General features: G+C 52.3%; 6 protein-coding genes across 6 annotated transcripts; 3 read left to right on the top strand and 3 right to left on the bottom strand.

Annotated features, from left to right (window-relative positions):
• Nucleotides 1-699: 699 nt before the first annotated feature.
• LY6G5C (lymphocyte antigen 6 family member G5C) lies at nucleotides 700-4,041 on the top strand (the record flags this gene model as incomplete). The annotated part of the gene is made up of 3 exons (XM_080937892.1): nucleotides 700-820; nucleotides 2,192-2,356; nucleotides 3,878-4,041. The coding sequence occupies 3 exons, from the start codon at nucleotides 700-702 to the stop codon at nucleotides 4,039-4,041; spliced, it is 450 nt and encodes a 149-aa protein (XP_080794018.1).
• Nucleotides 4,042-6,807: 2,766 nt separating this feature from the next.
• On the bottom strand, nucleotides 6,808-7,670 carry LY6G5B (lymphocyte antigen 6 family member G5B; the record flags this gene model as incomplete). Its single annotated transcript, XM_080937728.1, has 3 exons — nucleotides 6,808-7,199; nucleotides 7,390-7,518; nucleotides 7,613-7,670. The coding sequence occupies 3 exons, from the start codon at nucleotides 7,668-7,670 to the stop codon at nucleotides 6,808-6,810; spliced, it is 579 nt and encodes a 192-aa protein (XP_080793854.1).
• A 722-nt stretch (nucleotides 7,671-8,392) lies between these two features.
• Nucleotides 8,393-12,721, bottom strand: CSNK2B (casein kinase 2 beta). Its single transcript, XM_080937978.1, has 7 exons — nucleotides 12,582-12,721; nucleotides 11,909-11,991; nucleotides 11,258-11,360; nucleotides 10,329-10,444; nucleotides 9,863-9,938; nucleotides 9,538-9,727; nucleotides 8,393-8,623 (listed from the first exon to the last, which is right to left on the bottom strand). The coding sequence occupies exons 2-7, from the start codon at nucleotides 11,978-11,980 to the stop codon at nucleotides 8,533-8,535; spliced, it is 648 nt and encodes a 215-aa protein (XP_080794104.1). The 5' UTR covers nucleotides 11,981-11,991; nucleotides 12,582-12,721; the 3' UTR covers nucleotides 8,393-8,532.
• Nucleotides 12,722-13,017: 296 nt separating this feature from the next.
• On the top strand, nucleotides 13,018-15,983 carry GPANK1 (G-patch domain and ankyrin repeats 1). The gene is made up of 3 exons (XM_080937976.1): nucleotides 13,018-13,217; nucleotides 14,282-14,873; nucleotides 15,412-15,983. The coding sequence occupies exons 2-3, from the start codon at nucleotides 14,284-14,286 to the stop codon at nucleotides 15,854-15,856; spliced, it is 1,035 nt and encodes a 344-aa protein (XP_080794102.1). The 5' UTR covers nucleotides 13,018-13,217; nucleotides 14,282-14,283; the 3' UTR covers nucleotides 15,857-15,983.
• A 1,127-nt stretch (nucleotides 15,984-17,110) lies between these two features.
• On the top strand, nucleotides 17,111-19,562 carry LOC308436960 (uncharacterized protein C6orf47 homolog). The gene is made up of 2 exons (XM_080937977.1): nucleotides 17,111-17,711; nucleotides 17,847-19,562. The coding sequence occupies exon 2, from the start codon at nucleotides 18,039-18,041 to the stop codon at nucleotides 18,915-18,917; it is 879 nt and encodes a 292-aa protein (XP_080794103.1). The 5' UTR covers nucleotides 17,111-17,711; nucleotides 17,847-18,038; the 3' UTR covers nucleotides 18,918-19,562.
• Nucleotides 19,563-19,703: 141 nt separating this feature from the next.
• APOM (apolipoprotein M) lies at nucleotides 19,704-22,092 on the bottom strand. Its single transcript, XM_080938311.1, has 6 exons — nucleotides 21,882-22,092; nucleotides 21,496-21,650; nucleotides 21,145-21,224; nucleotides 20,758-20,856; nucleotides 20,504-20,602; nucleotides 19,704-19,865 (listed from the first exon to the last, which is right to left on the bottom strand). Exons 1-6 carry the CDS (start codon nucleotides 21,993-21,995, stop codon nucleotides 19,840-19,842), a joined length of 573 nt encoding a protein of 190 aa, XP_080794437.1. The 5' UTR covers nucleotides 21,996-22,092; the 3' UTR covers nucleotides 19,704-19,839.
• Nucleotides 22,093-22,523: the final 431 nt, after the last annotated feature.

Below are 22,523 nucleotides of genomic sequence, written 5' to 3' on the forward strand. Positions count from 1 at the left end.
AAAGTTCCTGTTCCTGTGACTCCTCTGCCCCTCCAGCCTGTGACCTGGAATAACGAGCTAAGATAAGCCTCCTTTGCCGAGCGTGGTGGCACACACCTTGTCCACCCAGCACTCAGAGACAGAGGCAGGTAGATCTCTGAGTCTGAGGCCAGCCTGGTCTATGAAGTGAGTTCCAGGACAGCCAGGGCTACACAGAAACCCTGTCTCAAAAAGCAAAAAATAATGATGATAACAATGATAACAACATCAAAACATATAAATAAGGTCTGGGGAGATGGCTCAGTGGTTAAGAGCACTGACTGCTCTTCCAGAGGTCCTGAGTTCAATTCCCAGCAACCACATGGTGGCTCACAACCATCTATAATGGGATCTGATGCCCTCTCCTGGTGTGTCTGCAGACAGCAACAGTGGATATACATATATGAAAGAAATAAATACATCTTAAAGAAACATATAAATAAATATAATAAATATTTCTCTCCATGGTTGCTTTTGTCAGGATATTTTACCAGCACGTCAGGAAAGGAAACAGACCAACAGGACAAGTCCTTCTGAGTTCCTGCCTCCAGCCAGGATATTGGACTTGAGGCACTGTGGGTTGAGGACACTCTGAACTGCTGGTTCTGGAACTGTCCTCCACCTCAGACTGTTGCCTCTCTCCAACCCATATAAGCCCAGGCTGGAGGCTGGAGAGAAGTCATGCTTTTCATAGCAGGCCTTGCAGCCGGCTGGTCCCTGAGGCCTCGGGGACTCCATGGCGTCACCGGAGCTATGTGTGCTGTTCTCTTAGCAAAGCTGGTCACGGTGAACTTGGTTCTCGGTAAGTGGCTCCAAACAGTGGTTCTCCAGCTTCTTGATGCTGCCACCTTTTCATGCAGTTCCTCAAGTCGCATGACCCCAACCATAAGGTTATTTTTTTTTTTGCTACTTCATAACTATAACTTTGTTACTGTTATGAACTGTAATGTACTGTCTGATATCTGACCCTTGTGAAAGGGTCAACTGGCCTCCAAAGGGGTCGTGTCCCACAGGTTGAAAAACACTGCCCCAAAGGGTCAGACGGGTCACCAGGCCAGCTAGGTGGAGAGAAACCAGAAACTCTGGTTTCTCCAAGGATCTGGATCCTGCTGTCTACAATGTACAGATGAGACCAGCAACAGGCTTGATACCATGGGTAGACGCGTGGGAATGTCCAGGAACTGGGAGAGACTGATGGTCACCCCAGAGGAGAGTTCTCGGGACAGCCTTGTTGCTGAGACCATGTGTGTATGGCTATGATACTGAGACCTCGTGTGTGTGTGTGTGTGTCTGTCTGTCTGTCTGTCTGTCTCCGTCTGTGTGTTTGTGTGTGTATGTCAGGTAAGGCTATGATACTAAAACCTAGTGTGTGTGTGTGTGTGTGTGTGTGTGTGTGTGTGTGAGAGAGAGAGAGAGAGAGAGAGAGAGAGAGAGAGAGAGAGAGAGAGAGAGATTTAAAAGAGAATACAGAGGCCTGGAGAGATGGCTCAGCAGTTAAGAGCACTGGCTGCTCTTCCAGAGGTCCTGAGTTCAAATCCCAGCAACTACATGGTGGCTCACAACCATCTATAAAGGGATCTGTTCTTGTTCTCTCTTCTGGTGTACATGCAGACATCACTCAGACAGAGAGAGAGAGAGAGAGAGAGAGAGAGAGAGAGAGAGAGAGAGAGAGAGAGAGAGAGAGGCTACATTTCTTCAATCCTAGAACTTGGATCATATGAGATACCAAACAAGTCATAAAGGAAAGGCTATTATAAGAGGGCGGGTGGACAGCCTCAGTTTCACCTGTAAATGTAAATTAGGCTTATGGAATGCTGGGTATAGGTTACCTTTCAAATGTATGCTAAACAGATACATTTCTTTGGGGGTATAACACAGAAAGGAGGCCTGGTTTTGTTGGTGTTTTGATAAATCTTTGAGATAGATCTTACACTATGGAGCCCTGGCTGAGGCCTGCTACTGTGTAAACCAGGCTGGCCTGGAACTCGGGGAGCTGCTCAACCCTGCCCTTGAGGGAGCACCCAGCAAACGGGACAAGAGCAGTGACTTGTAATGAGGTCTGTTAAAGCAAATGGCCTTAAAACAGCAGAGGTTTTGTGGTTGCAGAGCGGGAAAAGTTTGGTTGGAATGAGGCAGATGGACGTCTGAGTCATGGAACTTCTCTTCCTTCTAGGCAATGCCAATTCTGATGACCTTCCCTCTCACTCACTTCCACTGAGCAAATACCTGCATTGCTACCGATGTCTACTGGAGACTGAAGAGTTGGGGTGCCTTCTGGGGTCTGACACCTGCCTCACACCTCTAGGCAGCAGCTGCATCACCCTGCACATAAAGAACAGTAAGCAGACCCCTCCTCCCACCTTGGGCCTCTTCCCAGTGTCCTGTGCTCTCCACCAAGGGCTCTTCCCACTGCCCTCAGACATTCCAGCACTTTCTGTCTGATCCACACCAGTCTTCACTCCCATTTCCTCCTCAGTTCATAGCCAAGTGCCTCCCCCTTTCCTGCAGTGTCCAGCCTTGAAGGGCTCTGGGTTCTCCAAAGGCACTGGCCTGCCCTAAGTGGTCAGCATCCCCTGCGGTCAGAGGCTCTTCTGGAACATACTCTCTCCTCCCAGCCCTGATGACACTTACAGGCTCATGTTCAGCAGGGCTTGGTCCTTTGTTCTGGCATCACAGAGGCCCCTGTCTGCTTCCCTGGCTTTAACCAGCAACCTCAGAATGGTACAGACACACACACACACACACACACACACACACACACACACACACTCACACACACAAAGGTTTTCCTCATCTCACCTCTAGGCCTGCATTCAGATGTCTCCATTTCCCACTTGGAGCACTGGCAGCACCCTTCGGTTTCTCTCCTTCTACCCACCCCCTACCTTTACTAAATTAGCAGATACTCAGTGTGGACTACGTGGTGGAGGGACATGTAAGCACGTCAGAGCTGGTGCATCCTCTGAGGTGGGCATCACTGCCCTCATTTAACAGGGAAAAGAAGACATGCAGAGAAAGGCAGAGCCTGGCCCGAGTCTCACATGGCTACAGAAATGGTTCCCTTTTTCCCTTAGGCCCAGAATTACACCATGTAGCCCAGGCTAGCCGTAAACTTGTGACCCTCTTGGTTCCTCTTCCTGATAGTGGTGAGTCCACCAAGAACCTGGCTAGGGAAGGTGCTCTTGACTGACAGCTGCCTTCACTGACCACCTTTCAATACATGATCTCAGTCTTCTGCAGTGGGCGGAAGCCAGGCCAGAGCATGATGGGTAACCACTTTGCCACTACACTCTTAGTATATTTTAATATTTTACTGTGCAGCCCAGGCTGGCCTCAAACTTGATTCTTCTGCCTCCCTCAGCCTCTCAATGTTAGGATTTCAGGTATGTGAGCCTACACGCCTAACTTGTTTACACTTTGTCTGGCATTTTGAGACAGGGTCTCAGTAGCCCATGCTCCCTAGGTCTTCTGCAAGAGCATTAAGCACCCCTGACCACTGAGCCATCTTCCCATCGCTTTCACTTGTGTTGCTGGGACTCAAACTCAGGACGTGTGTCTGTGTCCTACCTCTAAGCTACACAGCACCGTTCTATGTTGTTCTGCTGTAGAAAACCACACCCTGTCTGCAGCCCACCCTTCAGTATGCCTCCACGTCTTTCTTCTCATGGTCCATGATGCTTGGCCACAACTTCAAATCCTCCAGTCTCTGCCTGCAAAGCTCCCACTGCCAAGGCCCACCGGCCACCCATTCCCGTCCGACACTCTCCGGCCTTCCTCGGCTCAGGGCAGGGCATAGGGTGCTAACGAGACTGTGGACTGAGGGTACGTTTGGAGGCTCTGTGCCTGTGTCTCTCCCTAGGCAGCGGTTTTAATGTCATGGTGAGCGACTGCCGCAGCAAGGAGCAGATGGTCGATTGTTCACACACCCGTGCTTCCCCGGTGTTTGGCTTCTGGATATTCTACCAGTGTTGCTTCCTGGACTTCTGCAACAACCCGCAGAACAGGAAGAGCACTATGCACTAGGCCTGCAGGAACCTGCCAGGTCCGTCGGCTACCCTAGGATTTCCATCTGAGCCCATCCGGGACAACCCCAAAGCCTTCACAACAGCCCTCCCTGCCTCTCATATCACTGGCCCCACAGTGGCCCCCTTTCTGTCCATACCCACAATGCTCTCTTACTTCCATTTTGTCCAGCCCCCTCTTTCATTCAAAGTCCCAAGGTGTTCTCCCAAATAAAATAGTATGCAAAATGTTTTCTGTCTGCTCTGATGGAGGTGAAGACACCCAATCACGGGGCCCCTCTACTGCCCTGTTTTAGTGACTCTGGCCCAGCCCTAACCACATAAAATTGAAGAGAGACTGGATGCTCCTCTATGGTGGAGGTTGGGTTGGTTAGAGTAGAAGGTATCCTGAGAGGCACTGCCAGACCAGAGCTGTGTGGGGATGAACTGAGAGGCCTGGAGGCTTTATCGGCAGGATATAGAATATGAGCAATAAGGTAGACCCAGGGAGGAGGGGTGCCTGAGAAGGACACTAGGCTCAAGAAAACCAAGGACCCTTGCTCCCTGACTCCCAGGTTTATTGTCCCTTCCTAAACCTGTCTCCCAGTTTGACTAATTAAATCTGACCAGGGTAAATCTGGGGAGTGTGTATTTTATGGTATACCCCTTACTGACCTCCAACTCCAGGTTTTCTCTCCTGGGTTTCCCAAGCATTATCATGACAGCGTGTACCACCAAGAGCTGCTGTGAGGAGTGTCACAAGAGCGAAACGGGGTGCTGGTGAAGGCCTGTGCTGACTGAATAGCCTTTTCGTGTGTGTGTGTGTGTGTGTGTGTGTGTGTGTTTGTGTGTGACAAGCTTGTGCTTTGCTGGGAAGGTTTACAAAACGGGGTGCTACATGTGGTGGCACATGAATCGCAACAAGCCAAAACATAACCCAAAGCTCTATGCACATGTCCCTAGGCACACATACCTGCACATTCATGACCTGGATCATGAAGTTTCCCACCTCCAGCCCAAATGGCCACTTCAAACTTCAGGACTGACTCAGGCAGCAGAGCAAAGGAGAGTGACCCTCTTCCCGCAGAGGGTGTAGCACTGTGCGAGGAGGTGAGCTTGACCGCACACAGTAATGCGGGCTGGAGAGATGGCTCAGTGGTTAGAGCACTGACTGCTCTTCCAGAAGGTCCTGAGTTCAATTCCCAGCAACCACATGGTGGCTCACAACCATCAGTAATGAGATTTGATGCCCTCTTCTGGTGTGTCTGAAGGCAGCTACAGTGTACTCACATAAAAATAAATCTTAAAAAAAAAAAAAAAAAAAAAAGAATAATGCAAAACACCCATGAGTGCATGAAAATTTTCAATTTATTGAAACTTTGGCTGTCCTGGAATTCACTATGTGGACCAGGCTGGCCTCATACTCGAGATTCACCTGCCTTGCGTCCCTTGCGCAGGGACCAAAGGTATGCACCACCTTGCCTGATCAGGAACTTTGGAAATTTACAGAGTAAAAATGGTGGCATACTCTGTAATTCCAGCTCTTGAAAGGCAGGGGCAGGAGGATCAAGAGTTCAAGGCCAGCTGGGAATACTTGAGACCTTGTTTAAAAAAATCCCCTAAATACTAAAACAGCTTCAACAGCTGCAGCCCCTAGCATACTCCATAAACTGCAAGGTGCCAGGACCCTTGAAATGAACTGGGCTGCCCGCTACACCTGGGCATCAACTGAGTTTCCTCTCAGGTGAAAACCTGGCACTTAACAATCCAGGTTTTGTTTATTATTTTATTAAAAAGACATTGTAGCTGCCTTCAGATACACCAGAAGAAGGAACTGGATTCTAATACAGGTGGTTGTGAGCCACCATGTGGTTTCTGGGAATTGAACTCAGGACCTCTGGAAGAGCAGTCAGCGCTCTTAACCACTGAGCCATCTCTCCAGCCCTGCATTCCCAGTTTAGAAGATTACAATTGAAGTTCAGCCTCTGTCTTCAGGCTTTGTTCTTTAGCTAAGCAGAGGGGAAGGATGTGGCCTCTAAGGTAGTTTGCAGAAACCATAAAGACCAAATAGTGGGTGGGCTTTGGCAATCCTCTTTGACTCCCACACTTAACTCTTTGACCTGGCTATACCTGCCCACATCTGAAACACACACACACACACACACTCTCTCTCTCACTAGGTTTCAGTATCATAGCCTTACCTGACACACACACTCACACACACACACACTCTCTCTCTCTCTCTCACTAGGTTTCAGTATCATAGCCTTACCTCTCTCTCTCACACACACACACACACACACACACACACACACACACACACTGCCCGAACAATGTGACACAGATTTTTGCCAAGTTTCAGTTTATTATGGAGAAAACATGGGAGTCAGGTGAAATAATGAGGTCAAGGACAGCAGACCAGGATGGTGGGGACAGATAGGTCAGCGTCACCGTGCCAGAGGTCCACCCTTCGACCTTCCTGGGGTAGCCTGGTACTGAGGCTCAGATGTGGTCTGTGACCAGACTGAGGATACATGAAGACCGTGACGCTCACAATGGGAACCACTGTAGTCAGCCTGGGCAGAAGCCGTCCTTAAACTTCTTGAATAGGAAGGAGACAAAACCAGCAACCAGACCCAGGTGTGTACAGAAGCCATGAAGAGCAGAAAGCCCAAGAGATTACAGGGATCGGAGGCTTGAGTGCTCTCAGACTCGGGGCGGGGTGCTAGACGGCTCAAAGGAAGGGGCTCCCAGATGGAGCAGGATCTAGGAAGGGGAACATGTCAGGCTACTTAACCTGGGGAAGAACCAGAAGTCCTGAACTATTGAAGAACCGGTATATTTGGCGCAGGTCGGCAATGGACAAGCCCAGCTCAAGGGGCAGAGGCGGGGGGTCCGGGCCCTCAGACACCTCATGAGCAGGAGAGCCAGGCGGAGGCTGAGAGAGGCTCAGGGCCTGGTAGAACTGTTTTATCTGAGACGCAGACAGGGGCATGCCCACTTGGCTTCCTGGGGACTCGGGCAGAGTGCTCTGGTGCTGGGCACTGGACCAGGAGTTACAGTAATCATACTGACAGCAACTAGCCTTGTACCAGTAGTTGTAGTAAGTTAAGTGCTTTTCTTGACATCGGTAGGAATGGTGCTGTCCACAGCCCCGGATGTGGAAGCGAACCTTAACGCCTACAGGAGAGGGGACAGGTGTAATCCTGGTTAAAAGCTTCCCACAGTCCCTGAACCTGACTTCTTCCCAGCATTGCACATTCCTCTCCCCTTCAGAGATGTACTCTCTTCCTTTCGTGGCCCCTAAACCCCTCTTGTTGAAGACACCAAGCCACAGTGATCTTCCACCCTCCCCTGGGACCTGGCTCACCCTGATAGATGGTGATCACCATGCATGGTGATGAGGGGCTGATGGTGCACTTTTCTGAGCCAGAAATGCAGCCTAGCGAAGGGTCTTCTAAGAGGCACAGGTGGCAGGTACGGAGGCTGGCGACCGGAGCTTGGCATGCAAAGAGCAAATGAGCTGGAGCCAGCTCCTTCCGGTGCACCCAGGACCAGCCCCCCCATCCCTTCCAGACCCTGGCCTTACTTACCCTTCCCCATCGCAAAGCCCACCATGGTCAGCACACCTACAAGCACACCGGCCCTCATTATGGAACTTCGGCGGAGAGGAGCAACTCCCGCGAGTACCCCCAAGCCCCACATTCCTGGGATCACACTCCTTGATCTTCAGAGGCAGAATGGGTTAGACAGTCAGAGGAGAAACTGCTGTGGGTGCAGAGGTGCATTCCTGCCTGAGGCCTGAGATCCTGACCAGGGGAAGTTATCTACTGGCAGGAAGAACAGCCTGTCCTCACCCACATTGTCTGGTTCCCACGAGGGCCACAGCTGAGCACCAGCTGGATCTTTATCAGTTGTCTTCATCCTAGACATGCCTTGAAAGGCCCGTACCCCCACATCAGGGACCATGGGTTAGCATCTGTCTCTGATACTACCTGCTGCCCACCCACACAGCAAGGTTGGTCCCCAGAGACAAGCCTCCCCACCCTTTCCACATGTGTGTCAGCTCCCCCAGCAGGGGGCACACAGACACCACTGAGAAACAGCTGGGCCTCTGCTTCCCTACAGCTCTATTTACTATAGGGTTACATCCCTTCATCAGCAGAGTGGAGGATACTTCCCATGAAGCCCATAGTAGATACAGCCAGAATCCAAAGAGAGCAGGTCTTCTCCAGCCTTTGAAACCTTTCCATCTGATACTTGCCCTGACCCAACCTAAGGAGGAGGGACTAGTCCTCGATGGTCCCTGGAGTCCAGTAACCACCCCTTCCGTCCCTCGGCCCTTTCCCACCAGCACGCAGCAGGAGACTAGCTCATGGCCTTTTCTTCCTTTATTTCATATTCCCACCACAGTAACAATTCCTTTAATTTAAACTAAAAACCATAGACTTCCTGAAAGGGTGGTGGCGGAGGAATGGTGGTGTCACAGACAGAGGGAGAGGTGGGTGAGCAATCAGCGAATCGTCTTGACGGGGCTCTTGAAGTTGCTGGCGGCTTGGAGCTGCAGCTGGTAAGCCATTGGATGGATCTTGAAACCGTAGAGCCTGGGCGGGGGAGGTCAGAGGCAGCATGGTGAGCTCTGCTGGTCCTGCCAGTGGCGGTCACCCCACCTCTACCTCAGCCTCCTCATACTTACTCAACAGGACCCCAATTTCCTTGAACATAAATACATGAAACATGTCTCTTTTTCTCTTGTTGGGGAGGAGCTAGTTTTTCAAAACAGGGGTTCTTTGTCTAACAGAGCCTTGGCCTCAAACTCAGAGATCTGCCTGCCTCTGCCTCCCCTTGTGCAACCATGCCCAGCTTTAAAAATGTACCCTCAATATCCACTAAAAGTCAAATTCCAGGCCAGGTAATGGCCTGTCTCATTTATAGCTTGAAGTCAACTTAGCCAACAAGACCCTGCCAGACACTCCCCAGGCCTCTCCTGATGCCTGTGCCAAGCCAAACAAAAGCCACAGCAAAAGGACAGCCCACAGCGAGAGGAGAGCCCAGGGACAGAGCTCGGCAGGCATGAGGCTGGGTTAAACCCACAACCCACATATAAAATTTCAAAATTGAGAAGCTCCAGACCAGAACCTGTATAAAACAGGGTCCTTCTTCCCTGGTATACAGTAAAAGTGACACCAGGACAGGCCACACTGAAGCACAAGGCCTGAGGAGTTTGGGGAAGGCTCAATATCCAAGACGGCAGCAGCAATAGCCACTGTTTAAACAGTCACGTCCGTACACTGGAGACTGTTGCTAGGTAAAGCTGGCGTCCCTGCTTCACTGATAAGAAGATGGTCACATAAGCTACCAAGTAGCTTCCCGTCACTCAGCAGAAAAAAACAAAAACAAAACAAAACAAAACAAAACCCTGGAATAGGCAGGCCCCAAGAAAGAGCAATGCTTGTCCTCAATTCTTTCCAGAGCTTGGATGGCTCTTGGACCCTTTGTGACTGTCTTTGCTCCCCACCTGGGTACAAACTGGTTGGCAGGTCGCTTGGGCCGGTACTCTGGATGCACCATGAAGAGCATGTGAGGGAAGCCAGTGCCGAAGTAGGCGCCGTCCGTGTGGTGGTGCCTGGAGGACTTGGGTGTGTACACGTCCATGCACTTGGGACAGTAGAGCTTCACCATGGCCTCTCCTGGGATGTCCGAAAGGCCTGGGAGACAGACGGCCAGACTGCAGACCAGGTATTCCCAACTCTCCCCAGACTCTCCAGACTCAGGCACTGAGTACACTGAGCCGCTTCTGGGAGGACGGCCAGACAGTGCCCTCCTCTCCCCGTTATACTCACCGATGGGAAGCATCGGCTGGTTCTCACAGTACACACGAGGGCAGTAGCCAAAGTCTCCCTGCTGGTACTTTTCCAACTGAGGTGTACAAAACAGAAGGGACTGGTGGGTGAGTATGAAGAGGCAATCTCAACTCTCTCCACGGTTCCCCCATGCCTCCCACGTCTGACTAGAAGCCCCTTCTCTGTCGAGACAGGCCTCAAACTCAAGTGCCTTTTCGTCTGTGGGGCGGGCTGCAGTGCACAGGGCCATTTGCTATGTGTTCCTTGCAAACTCCTTTTTTTCTGGTTTCATTTCCCATTCCTGAAAACAACACCTTCAATGGGACCCTCAGTGAGGATTCATGTCTCAGCCCAGCTCTGGGCCTCTCCCTCTCTCCTCGGCTATGCTTCTTGCCAGGTCGGAACCAAACCTCTGACTCATGCACCTGGTTCCCTTCCTGCAGAAGTAGCAGGAGCAGAGCCTCACCATCTGTGCGATGCCTCGGTTGGTGAGGATGTAGCGGGCGTGGATTAACCCATAAAGCATCTCGGCTGCCTGCTCAATCAAGTCACTCTGGTTGGGGTTGTCTTCCAGCTCTTCATCTGAAACATGGGGTGGGGTGGCCACTTGGTTAGCTTTCCTAGGTAACCCCACCTTACCCACAAGGCAGTGCCTACAGTTTCCCTAGTACCTGTTTCTGAGCCTCGCCCTATCCATCAGCCGTGCATCTGACCCAGAAACCTGGGCTTCTCACTCTTCTACAAAGCCAAGAGGCCTTCTCTGTGTCCCTTAGTCTGCCTGCCTCTCTCTCCACAGTAAGTAAATGTACACACATAAACGCAGAGGTGGCCCTCTAGAGCAGCAGAGGGAAAGAGGCAAACCCAAGAGAAAATTAGCATTACAAAACAGAGCTGAGCTACTTTCCAAGAGCAAGGAGACAAGGCAAGAGTCAGGCTAGGAACCAAAACAAAGGAGAAGCTAAGCACTGCAGTGTGTTCCACAGCTCTAGCAATGGAAAGCTAGGGCAGGACAGTAGGTGGTAAAGTCCAGTGGGTTTTGAATGTGGAGGGACTGGGAGTTGGGGAGAAAACACAGGAGCAAGCCAGCCCACAAGCCAGCAAGGGATCTGGGGATAGTAGAGCTGGAGAATCAAAAGAAAATTTAGAAATTCAAGAAGCAAGTCAGGTTATAATTCCAGCACAGAGGCAGGCAGATCTCTGAGTTCGAGGACAGCCCAGTCTACAGAACGAGTTCTAAGACACACAAGGCTACCCAGGAAAACTCTGTCTCCACCAACCTCCAACAACAACAAATCCAAGAAGTAAGCAGAGAGCAGAAGAGAATGAAACAAAGCACACACAAGTGCACACACTATCACCAACCCCACAGTCAGCAGTAACCCTGGGGTGCATTACCAGGTTCTAGGTCCAAGATCATGTCTAGAGCTTGTCGGTAGTGAGGCACCTGCTCATTGAGTCCAGTAAGATTAAATTTGTCCTGGATGTAGTCTTCATCCACCTAATGGGACATCGAAGTCAAGAGTTTGAAACTAGTAGAGAAAGGCCCGAGAGATGTCTCTCCTCAGCCAAGCCACCTCTCATTTCCTATTCCCAGTTCTGCAGAAAGTACTCAAGTCTCATAAAAACTGCAGCTCTTTTATTTAAGCCTAACCAGATCCAGCACACAAAGACATTATTCAGCTTCTGTTTTAGAAACGCCATGTGCCATCATCTTGGGGACAGCAGACTCTCTGAGTCTTGGGAACCATGAAGGCTACACAGTTTCGTTTCTGAAAGGCACTTATAATGTTCTACTTTATCACACCGTGCTTTGCAAGTTACACAACTTTAACATGAAATACTTTAGTTGTCCTAATGGTCACAAGAGATACCTCTCTGTTAGCCATGCATATTGACAAAGCTTTGCAATTCTAGCACTCAGGAGATGGAGGCAGAAGTATCGTCAGGAGTTCAGGGGCAGTCTAAGCTACATAGTGAGCTCGATCGAAATCTGCTCTCCACCAGCATAAAATAAAACATCGAGGACATGCGGAGTCCTAAACTCACCTCACAGAAGAACTCGTTACCACGGAGCCCACAGAACCAGGAAATCCAGGACACCTCCTCAGAGCTGCTCATCTTTATGTCCGCTGAGAAAGAAGAGCGTAAGTAAGTGGAGACCAAGCTGTTTCTGGTCTCTTCTCTCCTCCCACACGTTCTTCACAACGACGGAAGAATCCGAGTCCAGCCCGGCTTAAAGGATCCCCGGCCTCTGAAGCATCTCCAAGCCTCTCTCCTTTACCTCTGTCCCCCTTGCAGTGTGCTGAGAATGAGTTCCGCTACTTTCCAGAAAATGACAGGTCCTGATCTGTTAGTGTTACCCCCGTTCCTGGCGCTCCTCAAGGCCAGGCCCCTTTCCCCTCCGTGTCTGCCGCGACAGGGCCCTCGGCTCAGGCTCCCCACCACCGCAGGTGCCTGCATGTCCCTGGCGCCTGTCCCAAGGCTCCCGAAGTTCATTTTACCCAACAGAACCGGCCTCTCCTGCCCTCGCAGGGTTGGCGAGGGCACCACACTTCCGTGGGACTCACGAGCGTCCCCACAAGCCGCCTCCTCTCCCCAGGGTCCCCGACCTCCCTCGGCTACCGACCCGGTCACTTCGTCGCCCCCACATCGAGGAGCACCGATCAGAGTGCCGCACCCAGGGACGGGCGGCTCGGCGCGGAGACAACCCCACACTCACCGGCCGGACGGGGACTGGGACTGGGGCGGGGAAGGGGAGCTGTGCTTCCAAGGAACCGCAGAGACCGCTACAGCGTAGAAAGCCGACCCGGCCGCGGCAGACGAAGTGGGGAGGGAGGGGGGACTGGAAACTGGTGAGGGTTTGGGGGCGAAGAGGGCAGCGCGCAGGCGCCAAGGACCGCCCCCCTACCTCAGTGGACGTCGGGAGATGGAGTCCCGTCAGGTAAGAGAAACTGACGAAATGAAGGGAAGACAAACTACCAATCCCAGGAGGACCCGCGCATGACCCTAGGGCCGCGAGGAAGCCGCCCGGGGGCGGGGCGAACCGAGGCGCCACCGGAAGCGGAAGCCTAGCACAGCGTCTTCCCAACCAGGAAGCCTGGGAAATATAGTCTTATTAGGCTCCCTGGGTTGATTGTCATCCCGGCGGAGCTATCTCAGCGTTGCGCTTTGGCTTTTCTCCCTCCTCCCCGTGCCAGGCTAACCCACTGGAGCCTGGTTCTCCTGCCAGGCCCGCGACAGAGTGCGCTCGGGCATGAGCAGAGGTGTGGTGAGGGATTTAGATCGGGTGTGCTTAGGATGCGCTGAGCTGAGCATACGGCCTGAGAACCTGGACCGCCCAGCGCGCTAACCTGAGGTGGGGCCAGCCATTCTGCCGCTCGTCCCTTTGTACTTCTCCATTTCCTCAGAGCTTGAGTGGGGCGTTCTGCTGCGGACTCTTAACTGTTCTTCAAACCCTGCCCAGAGTAGTGGTGAGGGGTGTTACTTCATCTCGCAGCTCCTCGGCATTCCACAGGTCTCCCCCTCTGTGTCCTCAGAGTCTTTCTGAACGCAGAGCGTGGCCCTCCCAGCTCCAGAAAAGGAGCTTGGTGCGGGAGGGACCAGGGCGAGGGTGGCGAAGAGCATTGTGGGGGCGTTATGTAAAAGCAGGACCCCAACCGACAGGTTCCCCCTTGGGTCCTCGCGCTACTGGGCACGCGATGCTTTACGCGGATGCTTGGAAAGGTTCCAGCGCGGGAAACCGAACCTTGTGGGTGTTTTGTTGTTGCTGCTGCTGGGCATGCGTCGTTACGCCCTGTGGTTATTTGATTGTATCAACCCTTCCAGATTACAAGAGTGCCATTTTGCGGTAGGGAAGTGACAGTACAGTGTCTTTCCCCGAAAGTTCCTGGAATTATGTCATGCCTGCTTTTATCTGGGCAAAGGAGACCCCTAGATAAGCTGGAGCAAGGTTTAAAAGGTCACCCTAATATTTCCTAATGGTATGTGTTAGAGGGCAGGGAAAATGTTTTCAGAGACAGCCTGGCATTTTTTGTAGGAAGATAGGACCCCTAGACAACTTTCTTGTGTAATATTTTTTCTGTTATTCTTTTTATTTTCTGTGTTAGAGATAGAACCTAGAATTCTCAATTTTGGGGCAAGCATTCTCCACAGAGCCATAGGTACCATGAAATTTTATTAATATTGTGGCAGAATCTATTTTTCCTGGAGTCCATTTTACCCATGATCTCAGGGCTCTACAGAATCCTTAGGTATGGAGTCAATTTGGGGACGGGAGGTCCATTTTAGTTCTAGGCCGTTTTCTCATCCCAGTGGGCCCCTGGAGGTGGATCTGGTCATCTTCACAAGAGCTACCTGTAAGGTTGGCTCACTTGTCACATCCTACCTTGCCCAGGCTTCATCTTCTCACTTCTCACACAGGCATGTCCAGGCCATCCCTCATCACGTTTACTCCTGCTGCTGACTCCAGTGACCTCTGGAAGGATGGGCAACAGCAATCACAGCCCGAGAAACCAGAGCCTGCCCTGGATGGTGCTGCAGCCCGGGCTTTCTATGAGGCTCTGATTGCAGATGAGAGTAGTTCCTCTAAGCCCCAGAGAGCTGAACCTACCAGGAAGCGGAAGAGAAGGAGGAGGGAGCCCGCAGCAGGAGTCCCGAGACAAGGAAGACCACTTGAGGATGAAGACAAGATGACCCAATGGATCCTGCTGGCAGCCCAGAATGGGAATCTGACAGAACTTCGGAGGCTTCTGGAACCCCAAGAGGCAGGGGGAGCTGGAGGGAATATCAATGCTCGAGACGCCTTCTGGTGGACTCCCTTGATGTGTGCCGCCAGAGCAGGCCAGAGTGATGCTGTGCGCTATCTCCTGGGCCGAGGGGCTGCCTGGGTAGGAGTCTGTGACCTGGGAGGCAGGGATGCTGCTCAGCTAGCTGAAGAAGCAGGCTTCCCTGAGGTAGCCCGCATGGTCAGAGAGAGTCGTGGAGAGATAAGGAGCCCGGAGAACCAGAACCGGTGAGGAGGGAGCCTTCGCTTTATTGTGGTCTTCCTTTCTTGGACACCTCATACCAAGGGCCCCACAGCAGCTAAAGTGTACACCTCCAGTGTAGTTCAGCCATAGAGTGGTAACAGACGTGGCCTTTGTGCATTTGATTGGTTCCATGTATTTGTAGTGCCAGCCTAAAGTCTGCAAATCTCAGTTCTTGTCTAAGAACTGAGCATAAGACTTTTTCTCAAAGGGTTGTTAAAGTGCAGTGGGTTAGTGTGGAAAGTGATGGGCCCATGCTTGTCACATAGTGTGCACTTTATAAATATCAGCGCCACTCATTATCTCTGAGAGCTCGAGTATTCTGGACAGTCCCTTCCGGACAAATGGAGAGAAGCTGGTGTATCTTAGTTAGACCTGCCTAACACTGGGACATCCCTGGGGTCCCTGTCCAAGACAGGGCACAACCAAAAGATGCTGCTGAAATTAGGAGAAAGGCATCAGGTACTCTGCCCTGCTCTGCCTGGTGCCTGAACAACTTCCTGTAACTTACTTCTTTGTCTACAGATCTCCCCCCTCCTCCTCCCAGTTCTGTGAGGACTGTGGTGCCCACTTCGAAGACTCCAACCACCACACCTCTACTGCTCACCTGCTGTCACTATCTAGGAGACTCCAGCCCTCCAGCCTTCCTCTTGGGGTGCCCACTTCCAGCCCTGGCTTCAGGCTGCTGCTGAGAGGTGGCTGGGAACCAGGCATGGGTCTAGGACCCCGGGGTGAAGGCCGTGCCAACCCTATTCCTACTATCCTCAAGAGGGACCAGGAAGGGTTGGGGTATAGATCCCCACCCCAACCCCGAGTCACACACTTTGCAGCTCGGGATACGAGGGCTGTGTCTGGGAGGGAGAGAGCACCTCGAGTCAGGACACTGAGTCAGAGGGAGAACAGAAGGCAAGAAGAGAAGGGCAGAGCCTGGGAGCGAGACCTAAGACTGTACATGAACCTGGAGTTCTGACTGGTATGCCCGGCCTTGGCCAGGCACTGGCTGGACACTTACTGCCAGACCCTTAGGCCTTAGCTATTGGGCTCTGTTTTACAGAGAAGGGCTGAGTGTTGGGAGATAAATAAACGTCTTTCTTGTGGCCTGTTTGCTTTCTTGCATAATAGAGTAGGGAACTGGAAGAAATCTGAGAGTCACTTAGAAGTCTCACCTGAGCCAAAAGGACAAGCTCTCCAGGTGACAGTCCCTGTTCCTGCTGGCTGCATTCTACCTGCTCCTTGAAACCCCCTGAATTAGGGATTGCCCCACTCTGCAGAACTGCCCTCTGAGTGTGTGTCTAGCCCAATCCAGTGAAGTCAGTGAGCGTGTCATGACCCTGTCTGTTTCTGCCTGCTGAAAACGGAACAAACCCTTGAACTCCCTGAGGAAGCCCCTGTGATGAAATATGATGCCTGGTGGTTTGGAAGCCGAAAGCCCCGCCCCAGAGAGGAAGTAGAGTCCTGCAGGATTGGCGATGTAACTAACATCATCCAACCTGTGTGGCATTCAGGCTGCCAGCAGAGCACTGACCTCCCAGATAAAAGTCTAAGATGAGTTTTATTTATTTTTGAGATTCAGATAAAACTGCCATGGGGTTTTACAGTATGGGGCATGTAACCTAGGGCTTCATACCTGCCTACTGAGTTATAATTCCAAGGCTTAAGGTTAAGACTCCATCTCACTCCCTGAAAACCACGCAATATACTTTTCTACATTTCTCTTTCATACTTGGCACCCCCACCCCCTTGGGATGCTTACACCAAATGCTAGGATCATGAAAGTTTAAATCGCATGGCTCCTGTTACTTATCTTTCTGGACCAGAATTACAAGAAGTCACAGGTGAGAAATGGAGGAATGAGGGGGGTTGTGGGAAAGAACCACAGAGCAACCAGAATTCTAACATTAGGGAAGCAGAGGCAAAAGACTGACTCAAAGCTAGCCTGGGCTATATATGTCCAAGCCTTTCCTGAGCTACATATATAGGGATCTGAGCTATATAAATATATAGGGAGCCTGTCCTTAAAAACAAAGCCTGGCAGTGGTGGAGCGCGCCTTTAATCTCAAGGAGGCAAGAGGCAAGCAGATCTCTTTGAGTTCGAGGCCAGCCTGGTCAACAGAGCTAATTCTAGGATTGACAAGTCTACACTGAAAAACAAAACCAAAAAAAAAAAAAAAAAAAAATCCCAAACCAAGGGCCGGAATACCCACCCAGTGTCAGCAGGGGGAGGCTCTGGGAGGTGAACAGTAGAACCCAGGTTCGTACTCAAGTCTGGCCTTGGGTGGTCCTCTCTCTACGCCTGCGCTAGCGAATCGCGGGGGCTTCGGGGGAGGTCGCTCGGTCGGGTCCACCTCACGGGTTGCGGAGCTCCGCCCTCGCTGGTCCCTCCCGACCCGGTACAGCTGCTTCCGGGCTCGCAGGGCTCCGGGAGGCCGCTCCCCGGACGCTGGGCCCCACAGCTACGCGTAGCACCCAGACGCCTGGGTCCCCAGGTAGGCCGGCACTGTGTCTTGCGACTGCGATCTCCAAGGACATCTCTGTTCCGACCTTGCGGAGGCCGCGTCTCAGCTGCGCCCTCGCGGGACAGTGAGGCCACTTTGTGGAACGATAGCCTCCTAAGTTAAGGAATGCATGTAACTGACTGGAGTTCGCTGGACACTTCCATCCCGTCTTCCTCTAAACAGAGACTTCGTGTTCTTTGAGCTCCCTTGGGCAGCGGTTTAAGGTTCCTCAAATTCAGGACCGAAGGACCCTGGGCCACTACCTTTTTTCCCTTCTTCAATGGAGCACCACCTCTCCCCTTTCTGGGGGCATCTTGGAATGTAGTCTTGGTGAGTGAAATTTGGGTACTGACTGCTGGGAAGGAAATCTGAAAGCACAGAACATTGTGGGGGTGACTCTGGCCTTATCGGGCTCTAGAAGTCTTGTTAGTGTGTGGGGTGGCAAATGGATATCTTTTTCCCTAGACTGACACAGAAGCAAGCCATTTACCTCGCTTGGGGCTGTGTGAGTCCTTTCTGAATTCAGAGTAGGACCACATCACCACCAGATACCTCCTCTGAACCGGAACTGATTCTGCCTTCTGAGGAGAGCCTGAGAGACTTAAACAGAGTCAGGAAGTAGTCACAGATTTGGGAGGCTCCTCACAGAGCTCAGGTATGTTCCTTCGACGGCTTGGTGGCTGGCTGCCCCGACCTTGGGGCCGAAAGAAATCAACAAAGGCTGACTTGCCTGCCCCAGAACCCAAATGGGTGGACAGCTCCCCGGAGAATTCGGGGAGTGATTGGGACAGTGCTCCAGAGACCATGGGAGATGTGGGGCCTCTTAAGACCAAGGATTCAGGAACACGGGGGCCTGGGGCTGCACCAGAGTCTAGCAGGGATGTCACAGTGGATCAACTGGGGAGCAAAAGAATGGATTCCCTCAAGCGGGACAAGACTGCCTCCACCATTCAAGACCATGCAAGACCAGAGACCGGAGGAGCCATTCCCAAACGGGACTCGGATCCTGTGAACTCAGGAGAAATGAAGAACCTGGAAGTGTCCCCTCAAGGGAGACTAGGCACCACTGGGCCAGAAGCCCTATTGGAGAAACCCGGTCGACGTCAGAAGCTGCTGCGGTGGCTACGGGGGGAGCCAGGGGCTCCCTCACATTACCTGCAGGACCCAGAGGAGTATCTGCAGATCTCTACCAACTTGACCCTGCACCTGCTGGAGCTGCTTGCCTCAGCCTTGCTGGCTCTGTGTTCCAGGCCACTCCGAGCCATCTTGGATGCTTTGGGCCTTCGAGGACCTGTGGGCCTCTGGCTACATGGACTGCTGTGTTTCCTGGCTGCCCTCCATGGGCTCCATGCTGTGCTGAGCCTACTTACTGCCCACCCCTTGCATTTTGCCTGCCTCTTTGGCCTGTTGCAGGCCCTCGTGCTGGCTGTTAGCCTCAGGGAACCTGTTGAGGAGGAGGAGACCACTGATTGGGAGAGCGAGGGGCAGGGGAGGGAGGCCAAGGAGCAGAGGGAAGGTACCGGAAGGGTGCTGTGACTGGGAGAGAGGGTGGGAGCAAAGGGTAAAGATAGTGGGATGGCCTTTAGGAGGAAGGTGGAGAAACCCAGATTGTTAGCACAGCGACCTCAGGGACAGGGAGGAGACTCAGGCACAGGAGCTCCTGTCTCCCACGTGACAGGCAGGGCTGTCAGGGTGGCCCGTATTGGACAGTGAGGCGTCACCATTGAAGTCACCAGCTGTTACTCCTTGCTTTTACATTTACCCACAGTTTGTTTTTTTAAATTTCCACCTCCACTTTTAAAAAGCAAAATAGAATAAAAGCAACCGTGGAGAATGGACACCACAGGGTCCTTTCCAAGCCCAGGGGTGGACAGGGCCAGAGGCAGGACAGAGGTCTCTGCCTCTGCATGAAGAGGTGATGGGAGACCCGTGGAGTCCCTTGGATCCCAGGACCAGAAGCGTGTAGAGGAGAGTGAAGCTGTGAGGGAGAAGAAGGGGCTGCAGGTGCTGTGGTGCCTGCAGGGAGGGTCTGATACTGTGGGACCCGGGAGAAACAGGGCCACTGCTGGCGGTTCTGACATGAGGGTCAGCACAGACGGGCTAACAGCTGTGCGGGGCACTGGGGAAGCACGGCGCCTGCCATCGACTCAGGCTAGGGACTTGCCCACTCAGCAATAAATGTGCCACACTACATCCTAAATACACCAGTCCAATATGAGAGGTTCCGATCGGTGTCCTTTCCGAGGCCAGACAGCCGGGGGTGTGAGGTGGTGGAGATGTGGATCTGGGGGAGGGAAGGTCAGAATGGAGAAATGTCTTCGACGTCTGCAGACAATACCCAGGAGATGAGGATCGACAAATCGTCTTTATTATCCATGAGAGGGAGCGGGAGCCTTCAGCTTCTCCCTCCAAAGCTCAGCTCCATCTTGTCTGTCCAGGACACTGATGAAATCACAGGTCACTTGCTGGACAGCGGGCAGGCCTCTGTGGTGGGAGGAGGGAGAGATTACGAGGGTGGAAGTCCAGAGGAGGAGACCCATCCTCCCTTTATTTAAAGCAGTGGTTCTCCAACTGTGGGTCTTGACTGCTTTGTGGGGAGCAAACAACCCTTCCCAGGGGTTTTGCATCAGATACCCTGCATGTTAGATATCTACTCCATTCATAAAAGTAGCAAAATTACAGTTATGAAGTAACAATGAAACAGTTTTATGGTTGGGGCGGGTGGGGGGTTTGCCATACCAAGAGGAACTGTGTTAAAAGAGTTGCAGTGTTAGGAATGTTGAGGATCGCTGCTCTAAAGACAGAAACCTATCTTTCTCCTCTTTTCACTTTTATTTTAGAGAGGCAGCTTCACTGTGCCTAGTCCTGGCTGTCCTGAAATTCACTCGTAGGCCAGGCTGGCTTCAAACCTGTGGTGACTGTGCTGCCTCTCCCGCCTGAGTGCTGAGATTCCGAGTGTGCCTCACCATTCCGGACTCCACACGAGTCCTTCTGCTACCATTTCAGCCCGTGTGGGTTCGAGGGGTCAGTGTACCCACTCTGATCATGTCTGCCTTTGCTGACATCGCACAACGTGCTTTACAGTACCCACAGACCTCTTCTGGGAGACTTCAACCCCTCACCTTGATTCCTGGGAGTCACTAAGAAGGCGTCGAAGTCTAAGCAAGAGGTCAGAGCCTGGAATTCCTCCACACATTTCTCTGGAGGGTGTGGTGACCGATCTGGAAGGGCAGGGAACATGCAGGCCAGTCAATATTCCTGCTTCTCAGCCTCACCTTCCCAGTTCCCAAACACCCGCTGAGGTGCCCACCCTGTTCCACAAGAATGTTAAAGACCCCCAACTAGGGAAGCTCTTAGGCCTTGTATCCCGACTCACTGTAGAGGAGGAAACGCTGGTAACCCTGGCCCATCTCCTTCAGCATGATTCCTCCCGGGCATGAGCTGGAGAAGAGGTCTGTCTTCATGTCTGGGCGCCCTGTTGGGATCAGGGGAGGATCATGAGGACAGGTGCAAACCCACTGAATCAGGCCTTCTGGTGAGGACCATGATCCCAGCTGCCCAGGAAGCTGAGGCAGGAGGGTTTCACATTCAAGGCCTGTCCACATCAGTGCCCTGGGCTACAGGGTGAGCTCGACAACCATCAGGACCACTTACTGAAACCCCATCTCAAAATAAGAAAAGGGTCTTGGGGTACAGTTCGGTGATGGTGTTCCTCCCCAGCATGCAGGAGGTCCTAGACAAGAGGGAACTGAAGGGAACCAACCTTCAGTTCTGAGTTCTGTGTTTCCTTTCCCTTCAGTCAAGTGGTATGTCCATTTCCGGGGCACACAGATCCCGTTTTTCCTGCAGGGGTGACAGTATCAAGATAGGAAGATTGAGTGTCATTCCAACCACACAGTAACAGCCTTTATTCCACCTTTTTTCTTTACACCCTAGCACTTTGGGTTTCAAGCCACCAACAGATAGGCAGGCCCAGTCTGTCTCCAGAAAGTGACTTGTAATGCTGTGGAATTCAGTGGGCAGAGAGCCATGGAGTGACTCTGGGCGGGGTGACTTCGCAGTCGGGGCAGAGAACACACCCAGTGGTGCCTCTGCCTCCTCACTCGACACTCACGTGCGGATGGTAGCGCGAAGCTGGAGCTGCCTTGGGGCAGAGCCGGCAGCCATGTTGAAGACAATATTGTCCACTTGATCAAAAGTTGCCAACTCTTCCGCGGTGGGGGCTGCTCCCGCGATAAAGTACCACAGGCCCAGGTGGGCCTCTGGGGTCTGGAGAGGCAATGGAGGGAGCAAGGGATGAGCTACTGGGTGCGGCACAAAAATCCATCCAACATCCCCATCATCAGCAGAGCAAGACTGGGGGCTAGCGGTTCTGGTGGCCTTCCTTGTTTGCAACAAGGAGCCATCTGTGGGTTCCACACACCCTCTTCCTCCCTTCTTTTCCAACATGCTTTCTGGCCATCCTGAGCTACCAACCCACCCCACACCTTCAGCCCCTACCTCTTGGTCGTCCATTCCCAGCGTTGTCAGTTGACTGTGCTCGGGGCACTGGCTCACGGAGTTAAGGAGAAGACCATAGAGATAGAGCAGGGCCGCCCAGACCTGGTGGAACATCTCGGGAGGAGAGTTGGTGCTCTGCAGTTGGGGGGGACCTCTGCCTTAACTGTTCTCTGCTGACTGTTCAGTCCACGCTGCCTCGACCCTTGACCCTTTAACCTGCTAATAAGTAACTTCAGCCTTGTTTTCCAACCCAAGCCTAGATTAACTATGGCTTTGGGGCCTTCCTCCCCCTCTTCCGGATGCAGCCACTCTACAAAAATACCCTGGCTTGACCAGTGACACTGCTGAGGCCTGAGGAGGAAAGCTGAGCCCTGCAGTAGAAACCTAGAGACTCCCCAACTGTATCTAACTGGAGCTCTGCTGTGATGTGAAGCCCTGGAGAAGTGACTGGATTAGGTCTTTCATTCATTCACTTGGCAAGTTTGGGACTTCAGTTGTTTGCCAGGAACTAGCTAATCCCGGAGGATTAAAAAAAAAAAAAAAGGAAAACAGCTTTGCTTTGCAAACACTCCATTGCTGTGCAAGCTGATAAGTGTTAGAACAGGCACCAGCTAGTCGATCGCACATGGTGGGTCTTCAGTC

The sequence above is a fragment of the Micromys minutus genome, assembly GCF_963924665.1.
Source record: "Micromys minutus genome assembly, chromosome: 25".
NCBI lineage: Eukaryota > Metazoa > Chordata > Mammalia > Rodentia > Muridae > Micromys > Micromys minutus.